At 36.6% G+C, this 24,531-nt stretch overlaps 1 protein-coding gene across 1 annotated transcript; it reads left to right on the forward strand.

Annotated features, from left to right (window-relative positions):
* Positions 1 to 1,374: 1,374 nt before the first annotated feature.
* Positions 1,375 to 5,134, forward strand: LOC113100689 (CD48 antigen-like). The gene is made up of 6 exons (XM_026265319.1): positions 1,375 to 1,737; positions 2,598 to 2,936; positions 3,100 to 3,399; positions 4,278 to 4,400; positions 4,487 to 4,554; positions 4,978 to 5,134. The coding sequence occupies exons 1-6, from the start codon at positions 1,692 to 1,694 to the stop codon at positions 5,029 to 5,031; spliced, it is 930 nt and encodes a 309-aa protein (XP_026121104.1). The 5' UTR covers positions 1,375 to 1,691; the 3' UTR covers positions 5,032 to 5,134.
* Positions 5,135 to 24,531: the final 19,397 nt, after the last annotated feature.

The raw sequence follows: 24,531 nt of genomic DNA on the forward strand, positions 1-24,531 counted from the left end.
TCAAGCAGTTTAACCTAATAACGCAACATTACAATATGTGAAAAAGAAAATGAAGGGGTATGAAGACTTTGTACAGGCACTGTAAATTCACTTACATTAACCTTAAACAAGAAATTCAACAAATTGAATCTTTATAAACAAAAGGTCTACAAAAGCTGAAATAAATGTATATATTTTTCATCACACACACACACACACACATGTTTGTTTTTGTGAAAAGTGGGTTCATCCCATAGGCGTAATGGTTTTTATAATGTAGAAACTGTATATTCTATCGCCCTTCACCAACCCTACACCTAACCCTAACCCTCACAGGAAACTTTGTGCATTTTTAATTTCTCAAAAAAAAAAAACAACAACCTGTAATTCTGTATGATTTATAAGCGTTTTGAAAAATGGGGACATGGGTTTTGTCCTCATAAGTCACCCTCTCCTTGTAATACCTGTGTCATACCCATGTCATTATAAAGAGTTGTGTCCTGGTATGTCACAAAAACAAGAACACGCACACACACACACACACACACACACACATATATATATATTAATTAATTGATTGATATCTAGTTATATTCTATATCTCAAAATGATTAAGGAGAAAACTCAGACACATCATGAGGTACGTGATTAAGACAAAATTTAATCTGAGTTTAATGAATTTAAACAAACGTCACTATAGATTTCAAGATGTCATGATTATAGCAAAGATGAGTAAAGCTGCAGAAAATATCTCAGTGGTAAATAATTTACCACTCGTATGTGAAAAAAATGCCTGAAAGTGTGAAGTGTGTTTGTGGCTAAACGTGCGATTCACAATATAGAAAATATTTGCATGGCATGTTCACTTCATGCAAAGACACAAGGTTGTAGTTCAAAGAGAATGTTTTCCATATAAACTCTTGGAAAATAAACTCGCTAGGCAACTTTTCACTCCATATACAGCTTTCTGTCATTTGATCTAAAATGATTTATTGTGTTTAATAGCATTTGTGGTGGCTGGTATTCACAAGTAGTAGCATGCAATGTACACACCCACATACACTTTATTCTTATTTTGTATTGTACAAAATTGGGTACACAACATTATTACATAGGCTACTCTGTTCTGTTTTATATTCTACTCTTCATTTTCTTAAAATACTGATATTAAAATAGTGATGATGTCTGATATGTTTCTTTTCTTTTCTTTTTTTTTTTTTTTTTAACACGCCACACTGTCTCATGTTTCATCTTAACGTTTGCATGCACACTAATAAACCCCAGCAGGGATGCTGTTTTCTAACTTTAGTTTCTTCAAACACGTGCGCAAAAAAAGCTTGTTCGCTTTAATCGCGTTATAAAAACGGCGTTCGCGTTGATAAGATGTGTCAGCGCTATTTTCCTCAGAAACCTTGGAATAAAACGCAGGACTTCGAAAAACAAACAAAAAATCACAGCAAACGCAAATGATGATTGAGTTTTAGCAAACATTTTCTGCGCTTCCATTAAACGTAGGCTATTAAATGAAAAAAGATGCAAGTAGTCTGGCTGTGTCTAACCTATTTAATTACTGCCAACCCACATCACCGGAGCTGCAAAAGCAATGACGCCGCCTTTTTAGATTTCGTCTCTATGTGAAGAGACATACACATAATATTATTCTCAGAAATGTCTCGGATTATGATTTCAGACTATTCTGGCTTTTAACGAATATGGTGTTTCGTGCATTTTTCTGTTTATGTCTGTGGCTTTTGGCAGGTAAGCAATTTTTTTATTGCTTCAAACTCCGTGTTCTAACAGTTTGATGCTTGTTAAACGAAAACGTCATCTTCGTTTAATTTTCGCCTTTAGGGATTGAAAATTTAGACCCAGGGATGTTAAAAGAATAAACGGAATGTGCAGTTTACAGCACTTTAAAAGATGTAGCCTACAGTTTGCCAAAAAATATTAAACTTAATCTACAGCCTACATGCCAATTAATCACTTTAGTTTTTAGCCCAAAATTGTCATTTGCTCTCCAACATGTGTTTCCAAACTTGTAACAGCTGAACGTGGAATAGCAGGCAAAAAAAGGTATTTTGCTGTTTCCTCTTTTTTTAAAACATTCACAAAAATGGGAAATAGAGTATAGCACCAAAGAGAATAAACCCATATTTGACAACTAGTGAAAAGCATAATTTCTTCACCTGTATGTCTTTCATGTTCTTTATCTGTGGAACACAAAGAAGATATTCTGAAGAAAGATAAATCAAACAAAGAAGATAAATCGAACAACAATTGACTTTCACTGTATATTGACAAAGAAAACACAGAATATCTTCTTTTGTGCTCAGCAGATGGAAATCAGTCACAGGTTTGGAATGACATGAGGGTGAGTAAATGATGGCAGAAACTTCATTTTAGGAGAACTGTCCCTATCCCAGCATTTCATTATGATGTTGTTTATTGTATAAACCAGTTGTGTAAAAATGAAGTGTGATTCTTTTGTTCTATTTTTTCATACTTGTAAATACTCACGTTAAAGAAATTGTAATTAAGTTTTATTTTTGTTTTCAAATAAACTCTGAAAGATATCTGAGGTTATAATCTGTGACTGTTTTGCCGACTCTTTTCTTCAGGTGTGTCTGATGTTTATTCAGATGAAACAGTGCTATCAGTGATGGAGGGAGATTCGGTCACTTTAAACACTGATGTTACTGAACTAAAGAAAGATGACCAGATACTGTGGTCATTTAGATTTAATAGTTCAGAGACTCGTATCGCTGAAATCTATAAACAGATCATCTCTATATATGATAATAAAGAGAATACTGAGAGATTCAGAGACAGACTAAAGATAGATGAGCAGACAGGATCTCTGACCATCACAAACATCAACAAATTACACTCTGGACTTTATAAACTACAGATCATCAGTGGGCAGATGAAATACTTCAGCTTTAGTACTGCTGTCTATGGTGAGTAAACTGAAGAAATCATATTGAAAGAGTTTTTATTTTAAATCAAATGCAAAACTGAAAATCTGGAAGCACATTGTTATTGATCAGTGATGATGGGCAATCTTTAAAGACATCGTTAGCAATAATTGACTGTTCCTGTTTTCTTTCATGTTTATTTTAGGTATTCTGCCTGTTCCTGTGATTATCAGATACTCCTCACAAAATGTTTCATCATCATCATCATCAGTGTCTAATTGTTCACTGTTGTGTTCAGTTGTGAATGTGAGTGCTGTGACTCTCTCCTGGTACAAAGGAAACAGTTTATTGTCCAGCATCAGTGTGTCTGATCTCAGCATCAGTCTCTCTCTACCTCTGGAGGTGGAATATCAGGAGAACAACATCTACAGCTGTGTGATCAACAATCCCATCACAAACCAGACCACACATCTGGACATCACTCAACTCTGTCAGTCAAATTCAGGTATGTGAGTATTTGTGTCTTTTACACTGGGCGTATTTACTGTGACCGAGTTGCTTTCACTTTCAACTGATAACTGCTCGTGTTAAAACTCCCTTAGAGTCTAACATTGGACTGTTTGACAGTTAATAATGTCAGGCTGGTTTATCAGTCAAATGTTTTAATGAGATTGAGATGTTGAGTTGAATTTACAACGGCTCACCCATATTAAGCATTTTGACTAATAACACCTTTTCAGGTGTGTGTGTGTGTGTGTGTGCTCTTAATATTGGGTTTCCAAGCACATTATATAAAGGTTATATTCCTAGCTATATAAATGATAGAAATGGAACTTCACAGACAGAGTGTGTATGAGGAAAATCATCCCAGCTAACACGGAACCTTCACTAATGTTCTGTAAAGGGTAAGATAGATGTTATGATGAGACGTTCTTTAAATAACATTTTTGGAACATTCATATAAAATTATCTGACTTATAAATTTGATATTCATTCTTATGATGTTGAACTTGAGATAACATTCTTAGAACAATGTTCTTTGAATGTCTTCATGATGTCTTTACTGAAGGTTATGGTCATGGCTGAGTGAACACATTCTAAGAAATACATTTTGGGAATATCCATTTTATTCTTGATGAATGTTATCATTAACCTTCTTGGAAGGTAAAAACAAAAATAAAGTCAGAACAATATGCTTTTATCGAAACCCTTCAGCATGAAACCTGAACATTTTTAAAATATACATCTCCAGCTGGGAAATGCTTTATTCACTTTAGAGGAGTTAACACTGAGCAAGACATGGAGTTATGTTTTTTTTTTTTTTTTTTTTTCATCTCTGTCACTTGAATTAGTCTAATGCTGTTTGTGTTTTATCCATTACAGAATCCAACCAGACTTCTCTTCTTCTAGTTGTGTTTCTCTTGGTCTTGCTGCTGTTAGTGATCTCAGCTGTAGTTGTGATGATGATCTGTCGACGAAGAAACTACACACAAGCTAAACAAGAGGGCAAGTATTACAAACAACCAGATAGATAGAAGTGTAAATAAATCTTGGAAATAAAATATCGGTTTCTTAAAATTATAATCAAACAGCTCCGAGTAATGAGGAGGAGGTTGATTATACTGAAGCAACATTCATTAAACATGGAGATCAGGATACGGTAAGATTTGTTTGCTTTAATTGTTTGCACTAAATCTCTTTGCTTGTAGAAATCTTGCTAAGCTGCTGTAGTTTGTTTATACATGATGTTATTTCTTTTAACACTCTGGATTTAATAAAAATCTGGATTTAATGGTTCTTAAAGTGCTTATGCTTGCTTGTTTTCTTTTGTGGATCGAGTAATGAATCTATTGGAATCATTGCAATTGACTGTCCATTATTTCTGCATCATGTGCATGTGCTTATATCGTCACAAAGCTGCTATGGGACACTTCTTTTCCTATTTTAAACGTCTTTGTGGGAATAAAAATAACCCCATCTCACATAGCTGTCATTTTCATATTCTGACTGTGCTTTAAGCATGTGTAGTATCATTACTGTGCTCTCATCTCTCTCTTGATTTCCTCATGTGTGTCTCTAACAGAGGGCTAATGGACACGATCAGACGGTGTATTCAGAAGTAGTTTTGAGAAGGTGATCATGTAGACTGTATGCCTCTATTACCGGTGCAGAGCATGTTGAGGTGTATTTCAGTGTAGCAAAGCTCAAAACCCCAGTTAAACTGTAAATGCACTGGTTCTAGCTACTGTACACATGACTGAATTTCAGCATATATTTTTAAGTAATAAAAAAAAAAAAAAAAAAAAAAGATCTTTATTAAGGGATTTATTAAGGGATTTTAATTTACTCGTACACAAATACATAAAGGTCAGATGTGTTCAGTACTGTAGGATGCTTGTATAATCGTTGTGCTCATGCTCCCTCTGCTGACTCTCTGTCAGACTTACAGTAGAGTAAAATAGGTTTGACTTTCTGCTGGTAGACAACCATCTGTGGGACAAAAAGCTAAATTGTCATTAAAAAACATGTTTTTTAAATATTTGTAATTTATTGCTGCCTTCTGATATTTCTAAAATATCAGTTCAAGAATATAATCTCAGGTTCTCTAAATTATTTTTCATTATGTTGTAATCTGTTTATAAATTTGCACATTAAATATTGTAATTAGCAAGCAATCATTTTCTATGTGCATTCGGAGGGAGTGAGTTCTTCGGTAGCTTATGTGATGCATTTACTCATATGATGTTTTTATTTTCTGAAGCAAGGTGTTGTAATGCAAATTAAAACACAGAAAATAATGTTCTGCAATAGTTATCAGTATTAACTATGTCTGTGTAATCTGGTTCATTGATGGACACTGAATGAAACTCTTGACAAAATCTCAGTAACATCTGAATATCTCCAGTTTTAGAGTCAATCTAACCCAAGTTCATGTGATTTAATGTGACTGATGAATCGAGTTTTATCTTTATTCAAATTGTTTGAATGTAATTTTAGTCTATATAAATGCTGCCTGTTACTTTTTTTGCCTCACTTAAATTCTTTACTTGAAATGTTTGAAGGCTGTTGAAGTGATTTTGTCTATTACTGAATTAAACATTTTCTCTGCATTGATTATTTGTCTCTTTATGCCACAATAAAGCTCTGATTTTATTCATGGAAAACTGATGCACTTTTTTAATTCTGTTTTTATGAATCTCAGGATCAGATGTTGTTTTCAGTCATAAGATTGGATTCTGTTGTTTGTCTGTCACATTACTGACAGTATGGTTAAAGCTAAAGGCTGTGGTTTCACTGGATGTGAACTGTATTTGTAAGTGAGAAATGGGGAAGAGCATCATTACATGTGTGAAAGTTTAACATCATAACCTTAACATCATGAATACTGATTGAACAATCTAATCATGAATAATCCTTACAGTTTGACATTACACAACTACATTGCGATGTCTGTTTTTAAAGACGTGAAAAGTCTTGGTGGTAAATGCTGAACTCTTAATGAGGTCAGTGCGTCAGGGGTCTGAGCTCGGTGCATGTGGTTATTTTTCTGGGTAAATGCACAAAGCAGAATTCAGTGTGAGTGTGTGGGTGTTAAATATGTGGTTTTGTCACATCCACAAGTGAACGTTATGATGAAAACAGCAGTGTGTGAACAACCAGCGTGAAGCTCAGGTGATCTAAAGTGATTTTATAATTAAAGGGACAGTTCACCCAAAAATGAAAATCATGCAGGATTTACTCAACCTCAAGCAAGCCATCCTAGAAATATATAACTTTCAAACCAATGCAACTGGAATTATATATAAAATGCCATGACCAAAGAAAAAAAAAAAAACATTTAACAACTAATGAAATGATGACAGATTTACGGGTGAAGTCAAGTTAACTGCATTTTTTCCCAGTGATTTCCCCGAATTCACCCACATTTTTTATATTAATTGTGATATATTATTTATTTTTTTTAATTAAACTGAACTAAGCTGGATGGTAACATCACTGTTTTCTACAGAACTGTTTTATAGATGAACTGAACTTCACACAGTTATTAAACTGAAGTGAATCAACCATGAACAGTCCCCAATCCATCCTTCAATCAGATCTCAAGCCCAGCAACCAGTGTGAAGTCTGCACTTACAGGGAAATATTTTCTGTCATCATTTATTCACCCTCATGTCATTCATGTGACGTTCATCTTCTGCGAAACACAAAAGCTGTGTTTTGAAGAACACTGGGGTCCAAACAACACTGAATTTTACCGCAATGACATTTGTTTAATAGAAGAAAGTCAGTCACTGTTTTGGAACAAAATGTGAGTTAGTAACTGTAAATAAATAAATAAATGCAAATAATCATTGTGTATAAGCAAGTGTTTTCTTCTTCTTCATTGCTTCAATAAATGTATTTAATGACTAAATAAAAAAGTGGAGGTAAAAAGGTCTGTGTGTGGAAGGCTAGTTAATAGTTTTTTCGGACTGAAACTGTCGACCCACAGTCAGTGAAAGAGCATCAGCAAACGAGACGCCTCCTCTTTGAAGAAGGTTTCTGAAACGTGAAGAGCTTTTTGATTGTTATTGTCAGACATGTGGCGGGTGTTTCATGCATTTTTCTGTTTTTGTTTATTGCTCTTAGATGGTAAGTTATATATTTTTTACAGATATATTTCTTGTAATGCAGGCAGACCAGTCCAGTTATTTCTAACAGTCTGAATAAAATCAGGAACAGTTATGATAGTGTAAAAGTTTCTTCATCTTTATTGAATTTCTGCAGAGGGTTTGAAAACTTTGATCCTGGAATATTAAAGGACCAGTTCACACTGAACTTAATTTAAACCTTAATGTGTATATGGGATATCCGATCAATTTAAAAGTACAATATTTAGCCAAAAATGCTAATTGTTTCCAAACCTGTATGACGTGTATGTGAAAAAAAATAATAATTAAAGAAAACATGTTTTGCACTTTAATATCTTTTAACATATTACAAAGGTGATACCCCAGAGCAAGAAAATAATTCTTCTATTTTGGGATAGTTAAAAAAACAAACAATTAATTCACGTCTTTCATGTTGTGATGAACTTTTTACTGCAGAACACAGATATTCTGAGAGGGATCAATACAACATTGACCTACAAAGAAAATGTAATAAAATAAACTAAATTAAAAAAAAGATTATCGTCTAGTGTGCTCCACAGAATAAGGAAAGTCATACAAGTTTGGAATAAAATGAGGACGATTAAATGATGACAGAAGCTTCATTTAATGTAAACTTAAATTTTCTCATTATTTTACTGTTAATTGTGTAATCCAGTTATGTAATAAAAAGCTTAATACTTTTGCTCTACATTTAGACTTTTTTGTACATAAGTTATACAAATTTTAATATATATACATATATATATATATATATATATACATATATATACATATATATATATATATATATATATATATATATATATATATATATATATATATATATAAATATTGTTTTGTTTAGATAAACTCTGAAAGATACTTAAGATGATAATCTATGCCGACTCTTTTCTTCAGGTGTATCTGATGTTTATTCAGATGAAACAGTGCTATCAGTGATGGAGGGAGATTCTGTCACTTTAAACACTGATGTTACTGAACTAAAGAGAGATGACCAGATACTGTGGACGTTTAGATTTAATAGTTCAGAGACTCGTATTGCTGAAATCTATAAACAGATCATATCTATATATGATAATAAAGAGAATACTGAGAGATTCAGAGGCAGACTAAAGATAGATGAGCAGACAGGATCTCTGACCATCACAAACATCAACAAATTACACTCTGGACTTTATAAACTACAGATCATCAGAGGAGATGTCAAACACAAGAGCTTAAGTGTCGCTGTCTATGGTGAGTAAACTGAAGAAATCATATTAAAAGAGTTTTTCATTTTAAATCAAATACAAATCTATAAGCACATTGTTTTTTATATGTGATGATGGGCAATCTTTAAAGACATTGTTATCAATAATTTACTGTTCCTGTTTTTCTCTCATGTGTGAACAACCATTTTTTTAGGTATTCTGCCTGTTCCTGTGATTATCAGAGACTCTTCACAAAATGTTTCACCATCATCAGGATCATCAAGTCAGAATTGTTCACTGCTGTGTTCAGCTGTGAATGTGAGTGCTGTGACTCTCTCCTGGTACAAAGGAAACAGTTTATTGTCCAGTATCAGTGTGTCTGATCTCAGCATCAGTCTCTCTCTACCTCTGGAGGTGGAATATCAGGAGAACAACATCTACAGCTGTGTGATCAACAATCCCATCACAAACCAGACCACACATCTGGACATCACTCAACTCTGTCAGCCAAATTCAGGTATGTCAGTATTATATTCATACGATATTCCCTTTGATTTCAGTTATCAGTTTGGTGCTATAATGTGCAGCAGCAGCTTAATGACTCTTTATGTTTTATCCGTTACAGAATCCAGTCAATCTTCATTTCTCGTTGTAGTATTTCTGTTGCTGCTGGTCACAGTTGTAGTCGTGTTGGTTTTCTGTCACAGTAGAAATTACACACAAGCTAAAAAAGATGGCAAGTATTACTAATAACCAAAATGAAGAAGAAGAAAAAATACAAATGTATAATTATGTAATTGTTTATTTATTTAATTGTATAAATTGTTATCAAACAGCTCAGGCTAATGAAGAAGAGTTTGATTATACAGAAGCAACATTTATTCCACACAGAGCTCCGGACGCTGTAAGATTTGTTTGTTTTTCTCTGCACTAACCCTGCTAATCTAAGTTTTTTTTTTGTGTGTGTGTCTGCTTTTGAATTTTTTTTTTAATATAAATTAGCACTCAGATGTCATTCACAATTTAAAAAGTCTGGATTTAATGGTTAAAAATGCTTATTCATTCATTATTAAAGATGCATGTATTTACATGGTCATTAATAAGTTCTCATGTTTAGATTCTCATGGCTGAAACCTATAGGACTCTCTGAATCTGTGCTTTAAGCTTGTGTAGGATCAGCTCTGTTCTTGACTTACTGATGTGCATCTCTTTTCTTACAGGAGGCTAATGGATGGGATCAGATGGTGTATTAAGAAGTTGTGTTAAGATGATTGTGTCAAGATGATATTCTGTATTTTGGATGTTAAAATATATTTTTGAGTTTAATGACACCAGATAATTTAGATGATACCATTTTTAGATTAGCATTTTTATCAGTGTATCTATTCTCTGTGCTGATGGCTTCCTCTGCTGACTGTTCGTGTGAATTACAGGAATCCGTGTGTTAATGGGTTAAACTGGTTGGCATGGTCAAGTTACTGTAGCCTCTGCTGGTAGATAACCATAACTACACATCTGTGAGTCAAAAATAATCTTGTGGTCTAATTTCCAATCCCGCTTTAATGGTTTGTGAAGTTTCTGAAAAAAATAAATATTATGGAACATTCTCTCTGTACTAATTATGTTTGTTGGTATATGACCATAATACATTTACTGATTTTTGATGAAGTAACTCCCAGAGAACTAGTTTCTACAGCCAGTAAATGTTTTATTTATTTATTTCCATGCATACAGAGTTGTGAAGGCAGACTTGTGTCAAGAATTGGCTTATTGCTAAATTTTTTATAATAAAAAAAATTATATAAACTCTCTAATTTAAATTATATAAAATTTAAATAAACTCTCATCAGCATAAGAGACAGACTCATTCTCAGGTATAATTAAAAAGAAAGCTTTTATTCTTTGCAAAGAAGGTCAGACAGTCGTACAGAATACAAGTGATTTCTGCAGAGTGAAACCAACTCAGGGAGAGGGCAGTCCTCCACCTTATATCCCTTTGCTCTTCCAAGGTTACAAAGTCTTACCAGCTGTAACTTTCCACATATAACGGTTTCTCACACATTTTGGACTTAGGCATTGTCCCCCCACTATATGGCCCAATGAGCCTCTCAGGTCATTCTCAGACATCTGTTTCCCCCCCAGGTGTCGCCCTTCTGAACCACACAGCAATTCTAAGAAAACACATGCATATATAGGCATACAGAAGCAGTGTTAAATAAAGTATTCCACCACAGTCTATAATTGGACTGTTTGATGCAGTTAATAATGTCATGCTGGTTAATCGGTCAAATATTTTATGTTGAACTCACATTGGTTTACACAAATTAAGCATTTTGACTCCTAACACCTTTTTAGGTGTGTGTGTGTGTGTGTGTGTGTGTGCTCTTAATTTTGGGTTTCACATCACATTATATGAAGGTTATATTTTTACTTATATAAATGACAGAAATTAAACTTCATAGAGTGTGTATGAGGTTAAGATAAATGTTATGATGAAATGTTCTTTAAATACATTTTTTAGAACAGTCATATAACATTAGTATTATCTGATATGTGTTTTCGTGATGTTGAATTTGAGAGAATATTCTTAGAACAATGTTCTTTGAATGTCTTCATGTCTTTACTGAAGGTTATGGTTTAGTGAACACATTCAAAGAACAACATTTTCACAACGTCCCTTTTATTCTTGATGAATGTTATCATTAACCTTCCTGGAATATTAAAAAATAAAGTAAGAACAATATGCTGTTATCGATACCCTTCAACATGAAACCTAAAAACATACATTTCGTAGCTGGGAACTTGCTTTATTCACTTTAGAGGAGTACACTGAGCAAGATGTGGAGTTATGTTTTTATTTTGTTCATCTCTGTCACTCACTAATGCTGTTTGTGTTTTATCCACTACAGAATCCAACCAGACTTCACTTCTTGTAGTTGTGTTTCTCTTGGTCTTGCTGCTGTTAGTGATCTCAGCTGTAGTTGTGATGATGATCTGTCGACGAAGAAACTACACACAAGCGAAACAAGAGGGTAAGTATTACATACAACTAAATATATAGAAGTGTCAAAAGAAAAATCTTGGAAATACCACTTAAACTTTTTTTATTATTATCATTATTTTATCATTTATTACCAAACAGCTCAGAGTAATGAGGAGGAGGTTGATTATACTGCATTCACTAAACATGGAGATCAGGATACGGTAAGATATGTTTACTATAATTGTTTGCACTAAATCTCTTTGCTTGTAGAAATCTTGCTAAGCTGCTGTAGTTTGTTTAAATACATGATGTTATATCCTTTAACTCTCTGGATTTAATGGTTCTTAAAGTGCTTCTGATTTGTTTTCTGTAAGGATCGAGTATTGAATCCGTCCCTAAAAATGGCATTTCATCTTATTTGAACATGATTCAAGCCCTTGGATCACGGATCTGCTGTTTGATTTGTGTGCATTGGCTGTGACTTTTGATGCTTTGACTGTCCATTATTTCTGCATTTTCTCTGCATGTGCTTATATCGTCACAAATTTCCCATGAATAGATTCTGAATCCAATGGGACACTTATTTTCCTATTTGAACTGTCTCTGTGGGAACAATAATAATAATAATAATAATAAATAAATCTCACAAATCAGTTTATTGAAATGATTTGTACATTATTGGTCATTTTCATATTCTGACTGTGCTTTAAGCATGTGTAGTACCATTATTGTGCTCTCATCTCTCTCTTGATTTCCTCATGTGTGTCTCTAACAGAGGGCTAATGGACATGATTGGACGGTGTATTCAGAAGTTGTTTTTGAGAAGATGATCGTGTAGACTGTATGATCATACAGCTCGGTTTATTACATTATAATACAAAAAGGTCACGTGTTCAGTACTGTAGGATGCGCTGTGCTCATGGCTCCCTCTGCTGACCCTCTGTTAGACTTATAGTAGGGGAAAAGGGATTTGTTTCTCTGTTGGTAGATAACCATATGTGGGACAAAAGGCTAAATTTTCAAACTTTCAAAATGTCAGATAACTGCCTTTTGAAAAGTATCTGTGTATTCTGAAGCAGTAATTTCAGCACTCCTACTCTGAAGATAAGACCATGAACACAGGTCATTTGTAATTTATTGCTGAATATTTTTATTTCTGAAATATCAGTCCAATAATATAATACCACATTATTTTAATTATTTATGTCATAAGAAGTTTCTATGTGCATTCGGTATGTAGTGAATGCTTAAGTATGGCGTTATTTTTTAGTCAAAAGTTATGAGCGTGTAAGACATGCTCACCAGCACATTATGTTATTTCACACGCGCAAAAATGAACCTTCAGCTGGCATGATAAAAGTACTCGCGCACAAATTCAACAACCGAGAGGTGTACATGTAGCTGCGAGCGAGCGCCTGGCATACTCGCATAGGTTAACTCTGCTTGTGCAGTGGAATCCTGCTCGCGCGCAGCGAGCTTCTGCTCGCGGAGTGGATTTCTGCTCGCTCAGCTGATTTCTGCTCGCTCGAGTCTACATGACTTTTGACAATTTGGGGGCGGAAACCAAGGAGGGCACTGGCCCTCTTATGATTGGTCACTTTCACACAGGGACATCCTTGTACCTTGATTGACAGCTCTCATTACAGGAAGCACGGAGTTGGGTTAAGTTACCACCGGAGAAGAGTGGGAATGAATGAGATTTCTTCTAATATACATAAAATGTATCTGCACGTATAAAATGCTGCGCAGATCATAGTAAAATCAATTACCATCGATGAATATACACCCTAAAAACGGCTTGGGTTATTTTTTAAACCAAAATGCTGGGCTGAGTCTGTTGGGTCATTTTGTTGGGGTTTTTATTTCTTTTTAAACACTTTTGGGTAGTTTAAAATTTACCAGGAGTTGGGTTAAACCTGCTGGGTTGCGTCGCTGGGTTGTTTCAGGCCAGCGCTGGGTTATTTAACGCGCCTTGAAGATGTTTAAATCTCTCCCTAACTGTCATTTTGGAAGAACATCGGGGCAAAGCCAGGTGTAACAGCCCAGTTGAAGAATAAAGGATTTAACTCATTCACTGATGTTGTACTGTCTTTCCTTTTGTGTTTATTGTCCTTATAGACTTCACAACACCGTAAGAGCTAAAACAGATGAATAAACAATATTGGAAATTGTAATGAGATCTTATACATAAAAATGAAACAAAACAATCAATCTTACAGCAATAAAATTACGCAATTAACACTAACATTCATCCTAAACAACATAAAATTGTCAACAGAGACACATGCAATATATGTGTGTTACGTTATATAAGAGCATAAATGATCTTAACTACCTTGTTCTCCTTTCCAACCAGGTGTCAAGCAACAAACTCAAAGCAAACAAAATACTGAAAATAAAACAACAATCTGATGCATAAATTCACTTAAAAGTGTCCTTAATTCCTAACGCCGTGTGCAGTCTCCGTCTTTGCGCGCTCTCTTTCTCCGTATTGCGCGCTCTCTGTGCATGAGCGGGCTCTGAGCACTTCCGTCAAGCCGCCTTTCAAAATAAAAGTCTATATCGGTTAAATAACTTATAGAGTGTAAAATAACATTACAAAATATAACAAACAGTTGACTAATATTAAGAAAGAATATAATCAAATAATATAAGAATAATATATAAATCCTGGAAACGAATTAAATAACTGATGGTTATTTACACTCCCACCAATCATGTGTGACTATAAATTTTAAACTTTAGTCACGAATGATTTCTAAAGTAAAATACCAATGTTTAAGGCTAGATGTAAAGCAAACTGAAACTTGTTCTACTATAAACTGCTTAAATCAAAGGATATGTCAGGATGTTCAGTGTGCCTCCAGCAGCAGGACCAGCTTCTGCACTGGGCGTTCCACTAATGATGGTTTGTTCAGACGTTTACCATCCTTTCCCAGATTTCTGTCTCCAAAACGTATCTTTATTCTTCTCACCAAACCATCTTTGTCAACGACAGTCTCAATAACTTCTGCCAAGCGCCACTCATTCCTGGGCAGATCGTCTGCTTTCTCCAAAACTATATCTCCAGCTTGCATGTTCCTTCTTGTTGAAAGCCAGCATTGTCTTGTGGCAATGTTAGACACATACTCCTTCCGCCAACGTCCCCAAAACTGTTCCGCTAAGTATTGGACATGGCGCCATCTCTTACGACCATATAGGTCTTCTCTGACAAACTTCACAGGGGGTGGTAAGGCTTGGGTAGTTTTCAGGGTGAGGAGATGATTAGGGGTTAGAGGCTCAGGACTGCAGGGATCACTTAAGTTATCTACAGTGAGTGGACGGCTATTTACAATGGCCATGGCTTCATAGAAAAATGTTCGAAGAGAAGAATCATCTAGTCTTCCAGATGACTGGGACAGAGTGGAACGAAGAACACTTCTGACAGTTCTAATCTGTCTCTCCCAAACTCCGCCAGTGTGACTTGCATGGGGTGTGTTGAAGACAAAGTCACACTGTTTTTCTGCTAAGAATGTTACCAGACGGTTGGTGTCAATCTCTTCCATGGCCTTGGTGAGCTCATTCTTGGCTCCAATGAAATTAGTGCCTTGGTCACACCTTATTTGATTTACTGCTCCTCTAATAGCGATGAAACATCGTAGACCATTGATAAAAGCGTCTGTGGACATGTCATCCAGCATCTCAATATGGATGGCTCTGCAACAGAAACAAGTAAAGAGAAGTCCATACCTCTTGTACGATTTACGGCCTTGTCTAGTGATGAATGGACCAAAAACATCCATTCCACTGTATGTGAATGGAGGGGATGGATCTATGCGCTCTGAGGGCAGGTTAGCCATTTTTTGCTCTTCAGTGGGTCTGCGAAGCTTGCGACATCTTACACACTGTCGTATAAAGGATGCTACAGTCCTGTTTACTCCTGTTATCCAAAATCCTCTTGATCTGATCTCATTGATCGTCAAGCCCTTCCCTTGATGTGCCGTTTTTTCATGACAATCAGCGATCAGAAGTTTTGTAAGGTGATGTTCCTTTGGAATTAACACTGGATGTTTAACAGAGTTAGGGGCAGAAGCATCACAAAGCCTTCCTCCCACCTTGAGCAATCCGTTGTGATCAACAAAGGCATTTAGATTGTATAGCCTGCTGCTGCGTGGGAGCTGTTTGCCCTTACGGAGTAAGGCCATTTCTTCTGCATATATCTGACTCTGTAAGTCCTTAATCATGATGCACTTAGCATCCTCACGTTCTGCCACTGTACTGTGGTCACTGGACTTGTCCTTCCTCACACGACGAAGTAGGCGTGCAACTGCTTGTATGACTTTAGACCATGAGGACATCTTTGTGAAACGGTTGGATAAGCAGGAATACTGTAATGTTTGCGTGTTAAGTGATTGAGCCTTTTTGACCTCTGGGTCACCAATTGGAAGTTGTGGGTTAACATCCACAGGGGAAGGTATTTGCTGTTCCCACAAAATGTCCGGTCCTCTGAACCAGCTGGAAGTGACCAGATCATTAACACTCAGACCTCGTGATGCATAATCGGCTGGATTTTCATCCGATGGAATGTATCGCCACTGCTGAGGAGTTGTGGTGCGATGAATTCTCTGAACTCGATTCGCGACAAACGTGTGGAAGCGGCGAGCTTCATTGTTTATATAACCTAACACTACTTGAGAGTCAGTCCAGAAATATGCTTCTGCATCTCCAAGGTTCATTTCTTCCTTCAACATATCATTCACTGCAACTGACACAACTGCAGCAGTCAACTCTAATCGAGGGATTGTGGTGACCTTAAGCGGGGCTACTCTAGATTTAGCCATGAGCAAAGAACAATGGATGTCACCTTGCTCATTCTTGAGCCTAAGGTATGAGCACTGGCCATATCCTCTCATGCTGGCATCTGAGAAGTGATGAATCTCTCTCATCATGATTGTCCCAAACCTAGCAGGCACAATACAACGAGGCACCTGAATCTTCTCCAAGTTAAGAAGATCGGTCTTCCAGTGCTCCCAACCTAACTGCAAATCATCAGGTAAGGGATCATCCCAGCCCATGCCATTTCGGCACATTTCTTGAAGAACAGCCTTTCCTTTGAGCAAGAATGGTGCGAGAAACCCTAAGGGGTCAAATAACGAGGCCACAGTAGACAGTATACCTCTACGGGTTGCTGGCTGGTCTTTAATAATGACACGAAATTTGAAATGATCATGTTCAAGATGCCAGTAAATGCCCAGGGCTCTTTCCAAGGACTGGTCGGTGAGGGAGAGATTGACAGATGTAACATCTACAGCACACTCAGAGGGCGGTATTGTCTCCAAAACTGCCTTGTCATTGGATGCAAATTTATGCAACCTTAAGCCTCCTAGTGCACAAAGTTGGCGAGCTTCTCGAGCCACCTTTATGGCCTTCTCTGCACTTTCCACACTGGAGACTCCATCATCCATGTAGAAATCCTGCATAATAAATTGTGAACCTAGGGGATACAGATGTTCACCTTCTCTTGCAAGATGCTTTAGTCCATAATTAGCACATCCGGGGGACGACGAGGCACCAAACAGATGTACTCTCATGCGGAACGTTTGAGGCTGTGAGTTGAGATCTCCATTTCTCCACCATAGAAAGCGCAAGTAATCACGATCTGTTTTGTCAACATGGAACTGGTGGAACATCCTCTCAATATCACACATCAGGGCTACAGGGTACTGTCTGAACCGCAAAAGAATGCCAGTCAGGCTGTTCATAAGGTCAGGGCCTGAAAGAAGATGATTGTTTAAGCTTGTTCCCTTGAATCTTGCGGAGCAGTCGAAAACCACACGCAATTTCCCTGGCTTCTTCGAGTGATACACTCCGTGATGAGGGATATACCATTTTTCTCCTTCCTTCGCTTCATCAATGACTCTTTCTGCATCACCATTCTCTATTACATCTTCCATGAACTTAACATAATGCTCTCTGTACTCCTGGTTCTTCATTAATCTCCGCTTTAGATGCTGAAGTCTTGTGACCGCAAGAGGCTCATTATTTGGAAGACAGGGTCTTCTCTTGAATGGAAGAGGCATTTCCAAGTGGCTGTCTTTGTTCATCCTGATATTTTCTCCAAGTTTGTTCAAGAACATAATGTCATCTTGAGACACTACTCTTGTCTTTTCTTCAGTATCTTTGAAATCTGACTCCAACACTTTAATCACGTCAGTTGGCGTTACAGCAGGAATCTCCTTGATAGATACTCTGTGACACATAGTAAGACTGCTTTGTGACTCATGATGTGTCAAGGAAGGGCCCACAATGCTCCATCCGAGATCCGTACGAACAGCATATGGCTCATTTTCTGCTCCAAGAATGACTTCTCTGGGGGCCAAAGCTCTGGAACAATTATATCCTATTAATAGACCAACCTCACAGTCTTGAAGTGGGGGAATTTTGTCTATCAGAGGAGCAAGATGTTTCCAACACCTGGCTGTCTCTCTGGTAGGGATGTGTGCACGATCCGCAGGAATACATTCTTTAGTATATGCAGCGGGAAGGTCTAGTACTAATGGTGAATTAAAGCCTCTAACTCTAAGACCAGAAACTCTTTCACTTAATATCAACGAATCCTTCCCAACCATAGTGGTGAGCTTAAGTGTCACTGGGCATGAGTCGACCTTTAGACTTTGACTTACTGCATATTCAATGAAGACAGTGTCACTTTGTGTGTCTAACAGAGCGTAGACAAGTTTCTCAGAGACTGGGTTGTTTTGTGAGGACAACCACACTGGCACAATCATTGAGGTGTTAGCAGATGTGCATCCAGATTCTACACTTAAAGACGTTGTGACTTTCTCGTGTGCATTCTCTGAGCCTTGAAGAGAGGAAGACTTTAACTTTCTAATGAAGCCATCATCATGTAAGCAGGTTGGATGTCTTCTCTTACAGGTGTTACAGCTATGTCTGGAATGACAGTCTCTGGCATTGTGACCAAGTCTCAAACATCCATAGCACAGCTTTGTGTCCTTTATGAATTGTCTTCGCTCTTCAAGAGATCTTGCAACGAATTTAGAGCAATCATGAATTTGATGTTCACTACCTTGACAGAACAAACACGGTTTAGTGATTTTACTGGTGAGCTTTGGATTCTCATGCTGTGTGACTATCTTCGTATGGAAGACACTGGCCTTGTTCTTACTAACCTTGAGATTATGTTTCTCCTTATTAGCTTCAGAAACGTGAAGGGCATGAAAGGAAGTGACTGGGTTGCAGGCCACCTCAGCCTCAATGGACATGAAATGTGCAAAATCTTGGAAGGATGGGAAATCTTGTGTCTCACTCAGTGTTTGTGTGGCTTGGCGGTTCCAGCGGGCAGCCGCCCAATCAGGAAGTTTGCTCACAAGTTTCCTATTCTCCTCACAGTCATTCAGTATTTCCAGTCCTTTCACATGAGGCATAGCGTCATTACATGTGGTCAGGAAATCTGAGAAATTTCGGAGACCTTCAGAGTCCTTTGGCTGGATTCTGGGCCAGTTTGCGAGTTTCTCTCGGAATGCTCTTTGAATAGTGAATGGCTGTCCATAGCGATCTTGAAGTCTTTTCCATGCATCCTTGTAAGCTTCCTCATCGTTTCTGTAAAAGATGCCTTCTAAGGTTTTCAGAGCAGACCCAGCAATATACTTCTTCAAATAGTATAACTTATCTGCTGAGGAAATATGTCTTTTGTCGATGAGTGATTGGAATGAAGCTTTCCACTCTATGAAGTGAATTGGGTCACCAGTAAAAACAGTGGGCTCTGGCATAGGAAGTCTGTTTAACGTTATACTGTCTTGGACAGCTTGTGCAAGGTAAGACACATCCACATTGGGTGTTGGCGATGAAACCCTTTCATTGAGTGTTGGCTTAACTGAGGATGAATACACAGGTTTGTGTGTGTAAATGCTTACAGGCTGTAGCAGCTCGTCATTTTGGTTAGCAGAGTGAGTGGTTTCTTCCTTGTCATACACTTCTAGTCTTGCTTTAGCAGCTCTTACCTCTTTCACTGCTTGTAATCTTTCAAACTCACTCCTTTGAGCATCCAGTTCTTTCCTTTGCTTCTCTTCTAGAAGTTGTATTTTTTCCCTTTGTTCCTTTTCCTCCATTATTGTTGCATATTCTGCTTCCTTTGCTGCAAGCTCTGCTGCTGCCTCTATTCGGTTAGCCATCAGGATGGAGTTCACTGAAGGTTGACTTATGGGCGTACTCGACTTTGAGCTGATATGTGAGACCGTAGATCCATAGATGGAGCGAGCATAATCTCAATCAAGCAGTTCACAAAGACGCCCCTTTACTTGCTCACTGTCAAAGTCTCCATCCACACCTGAGATCCTCTCATAAGCAATCTTTACAATATCCTTTGTCACGGCATCGCAAGCATCAATTCTTCTCCTTGTATCAGTGGGTGGCGTTGCATAACTTCGAACCTTTATGTATGCATTCATTACAGTTTCTCTTTCATTTTCCAATATGTCTATAATTGACGCTAATTGGCTTTCAGTGATGTCTGTTTTCAGCAGCCCTCTTGCCTTTCGAGCCTCATCCTTCCATTTTTCATATGCATGCATAAGCCTTTTTCCTGCCTTTTCTGACTCCTCTCTTTGATATGCAAGCATCTTTTCTGTTGGGACTCGTTCACGGACAGAGCGACGTACTTCATTTCTCTTTGCAACTTCAGATCGATCTTCTATCTCATCATCTGTTTCCTTGTTTTGTGCAACCTTTAATACTTCAATTTCCTTCACAGGAGTGCACAAATTTGATCCTTCGTCTGTCATCATTTACATCAGTAAATGGAATCAATAGCGCAAGCTCTTACTGTAACAGCCCGGTTGAAGAATAAAGGATTTAACTCATTCACTGATGTTGTACTGTCTTTCCTTTTGTGTTTATTGTCCTTATAGACTTCACAACACCGTAAGAGCTAAAACAGATGAATAAACAATATTGGAAATTGTAATGAGATCTTATACATAAAAATGAAACAAAACAATCAATCTTACAGCAATAAAATTACGCAATTAACACTAACATTCATCCTAAACAACATAAAATTGTCAACAGAGACACATGCAATATATGTGTGTTACGTTATATAAGAGCATAAATGATCTTAACTACCTTGTTCTCCTTTCCAACCAGGTGTCAAGCAACAAACTCAAAGCAAACAAAATACTGAAAATAAAACAACAATCTGATGCATAAATTCACTTAAAAGTGTCCTTAATTCCTAACGCCGTGTGCAGTCTCCGTCTTTGCGCGCTCTCTTTCTCCGTATTGCGCGCTCTCTGTGCATGAGCGGGCTCTGAGCACTTCCGTCAAGCCGCCTTTCAAAATAAAAGTCTCTATCGGTTAAATAACTTATAGAGTGTAAAATAACATTACAAAATATAACAAACAGTTGACTAATATTAAGAAAGAATATAATCAAATAATATAAGAATAATATATAAATCCTGGAAACGAATTAAATAACTGATGGTTATTTACACCAGGGCTTTCAATGGTTTTAAGGTAAGTTTATTTAATGTTTTCTTTAATAAATATTTTAAATTGGCAGAATTATAACTTTTTTTGCGGCAGCAATACTGTTAAATTTCTATAGGCCAACATTATTTACGTTAAATGATGAACTGTTTACCTCAAACGGGCAACCTACGTTACGTTACTTGCATAATCATGTTAAGGTATCTAAGACGACAGATTAATACAGTTTTATTAAGTTTCAGACAGTGACGGGTGGCTGAAATATGCGAATATCTTTGAAAATAGAGGAGAAATTAGTTTGTGACAGTGAAAAGCGAATTTAATATTTAAGTGATTCAAATTAGTTCAAATAAGTGAATACGACTTTCTGCTTTAATGTAAACGCCTGCATTTGTCCATATCGACATGTAAATCATACAAATTACGTACAATATAGTCAGACCGCAGGTCTAAAAGAACCAACGATCTGGTTCAAATAAACTGGTTCATTTATTCTCGAAAAAAGTGATTCCCTCTTTTACTGTCTATGGTGATTCCCGGTAAAGAATCGACGTCTCAGGGCATTTCAAAGTGAGCGCACGCACAGCGAGTGACGTAGGCCGCGTTAGTGAGGTGATTTGATGCTTTTGTGGTTTATAAAGTCTTTTTACATACAAGTTATAATTTAAAATGTTGTTTTTTCCTGTCAGAAAAGCACATGGATACATTTGTGAGAGAAAAACTCGTCGAGTGCAGTCTTATTGAGGCGTCTAACGGTAAGTTCATGTTTATTATACATTTTACATAATTGCTTGTATGTTATAATCAACTAACGTTAACCCTCACGTAACTTAAACGCACATATATTTTTGTTTCGTGCTTAAAGCTGCACTTTGTAACTTTATGTTCAGATTACATAATTTATGAGCGTAAACCTCATATACCCATTTTCCAGATCGTGTTTTTGACTTGTCCTTATCACTTTGGTACACCTATAAGTGTTTATATATGGACTGTTTTAAAGCTGCGGAGTAACCCAGTACCTACGTGACTTGTCATAGAAATGTCTGTGTGCGCGCATTCAGTGTGATCTCCCTGTGCCAGTGACTGTTCATGTGTGTTTGATATAGCCAGCCCAGCACATTAACATAAAACTGTGATTTATAATGACTGGAACATCCCATTGATTAGACCGTTTGAAAGCACACCTTTCAACCAATCACTAGAGCATATTCTGCTTCTGTAGACCAACTCATAGGTGAATTTAACAAATAATCATGATGGACTTAATTTCATGATGAACTTCACACAGTTAATTGAACTGAATCACTGTTATTAACAGTTAACAAATTAAAACAATTTGTATTTTCTTTTACTTTATTTTATAGGTTGGAACAAACATGGAATTCCTTAACTGAGCAGAGTCCACAAAACCCCATCCAATTGTTGTGGCGATTTAAAAATGCCAGCAGATCTCTCAGGCATTGATCATAATTAAAGGACAGGTAAGGATATTCTGGACAATTTTCAAAAGGAATTGCAAATTGTATATTTAATTGCATTTTTCCACATGTGGACGCATATATTGTGGCATAGTCCAAACGCAATTGAAAAGCATTTGAATTTCAGATGCCTTACACAGAAAGCTGTCAATTTGTGTCAAGGGTGGGACTATACTATGGGGCATGTTTGTATTGGGAGATATTTTGTAGTTTTTACCCCAAATCTCTCACTGTTTGCACTCTGATACACGTCAGCAAAACAACATTGCAGTTCTACTCTGATTGACCTATTTGCATCTTACCCTATATTTTATTCATCAGGTGAAAAGCATTTTGCACAATTGTCTTTGAGTGACGTCACCTCCCAATACAAACACTCTCCATAGTATGGTCCCACCTCTGGCAAAAATTGACAGCTTTCAATATGAGGCATTGGAAATTCAGATGCTAAAGTAATTGCGATTCCATTTGAGTTTTGGCAGGTAACATGTGCGACACAGTGAAAAAACAGACATGGTACACTGTTAAAAATCGCTGTAAAAAAACGGCCAAATTTTGACAGTAACATACTGTTTTTCATTAAAAAAAATGCATTCTGGGTAATATTCATCATTTTCGAGAAGGTAGCCTGCTGCTATATATCGTTAATTAACAACGTTCAAAGTCGACACTCAGCGGCTGTGTTTCAAATCACACCCTACACCCTCATTCACTATTCCTTACATGAGTTTACTAATATAGTCCACCTGACAGAGAGAATGACAACTAATAAGTGAATTGAACTACATGAACTACAACTGACTTCAGCCACAGCTTTAGATGAAATCAACTGAAGATTTAAACAATCAACAAACAGCTTTACCAACTTCACTCATTACTAACCAGACTGACTTTATTTCTATCAGATCAGAGATCACAGATCGAAAGATCTTACTGAGAATTACAGAGATTTAGATGATAATGTTACTGTTTCGTTTGACGTTACCATTGTGGAGATCAGTGTTTCCTTTAGTTGGGCTCCTGACCCTTAACTTTTGTACTTTAAATTTTGTAATATTAATTATACCAATATTAATTTTGGTAGTCAAGTTATTATGGCTGTTTCTGTCAGGCATGATCTACTAGAATGACTTAAAGTGTTACTATAGTAGTCAAATATTAGTTTGGTGTTGCAATATTTGAGTGAATTACACAATTTGTTTAATTTCTTTTTTTTGTTGTTGTTTCTAACATTTTATGATAATGAACTGTAATGTGATAATCTGAACATATTGATTTAACAACAGTTTGAGTTTTAAATATTTTGGCCAGCGGTGTCCGCAACACTCAAAGAGAGACATCAACAATCAGCATATGAATCTCAACAATGGTGATAATCAAAAGGTTTATGATGCAAAGCATGCTGGGTACCAGCACAGGATAAAACTCATCCATGACTCCCAGCATGCATTGCGGCATGAATAAATTATGATGCTGAATTGTTCACTTATTTTCTTGAATTCTTATGTACTTATAATTTTGCTTTTGTCTTAAGTTTTAGTAGCATGTTTTGTGAAGTTCAGAACCTATCTGTTTATTTATTTTGTGGATTGTTACCATTGTTGTGATTCATACACTGATTATTGATGTTTCTGTCTAAATATCAGCACAGGTTTTTTTATGAGTGAAATTTTCTTAACAGTCTTTCATAACTTAAGGCTCAGCAGTGTTTCTTATTTTGCTGTAGTGTAAATATTCAATAAGAGAAGGGACACGGGATTGGATCAGAAATAATAGAGTGTTTGTTGTTGTCAATCTATGAACAGCAACACCAGATTTTTTTTTTCTTCTGGTTACTTGTTT

This window comes from Carassius auratus, unplaced genomic scaffold (genome assembly GCF_003368295.1).
Source record: "Carassius auratus strain Wakin unplaced genomic scaffold, ASM336829v1 scaf_tig00217334, whole genome shotgun sequence".
Taxonomy (NCBI): domain Eukaryota; kingdom Metazoa; phylum Chordata; class Actinopteri; order Cypriniformes; family Cyprinidae; genus Carassius; species Carassius auratus.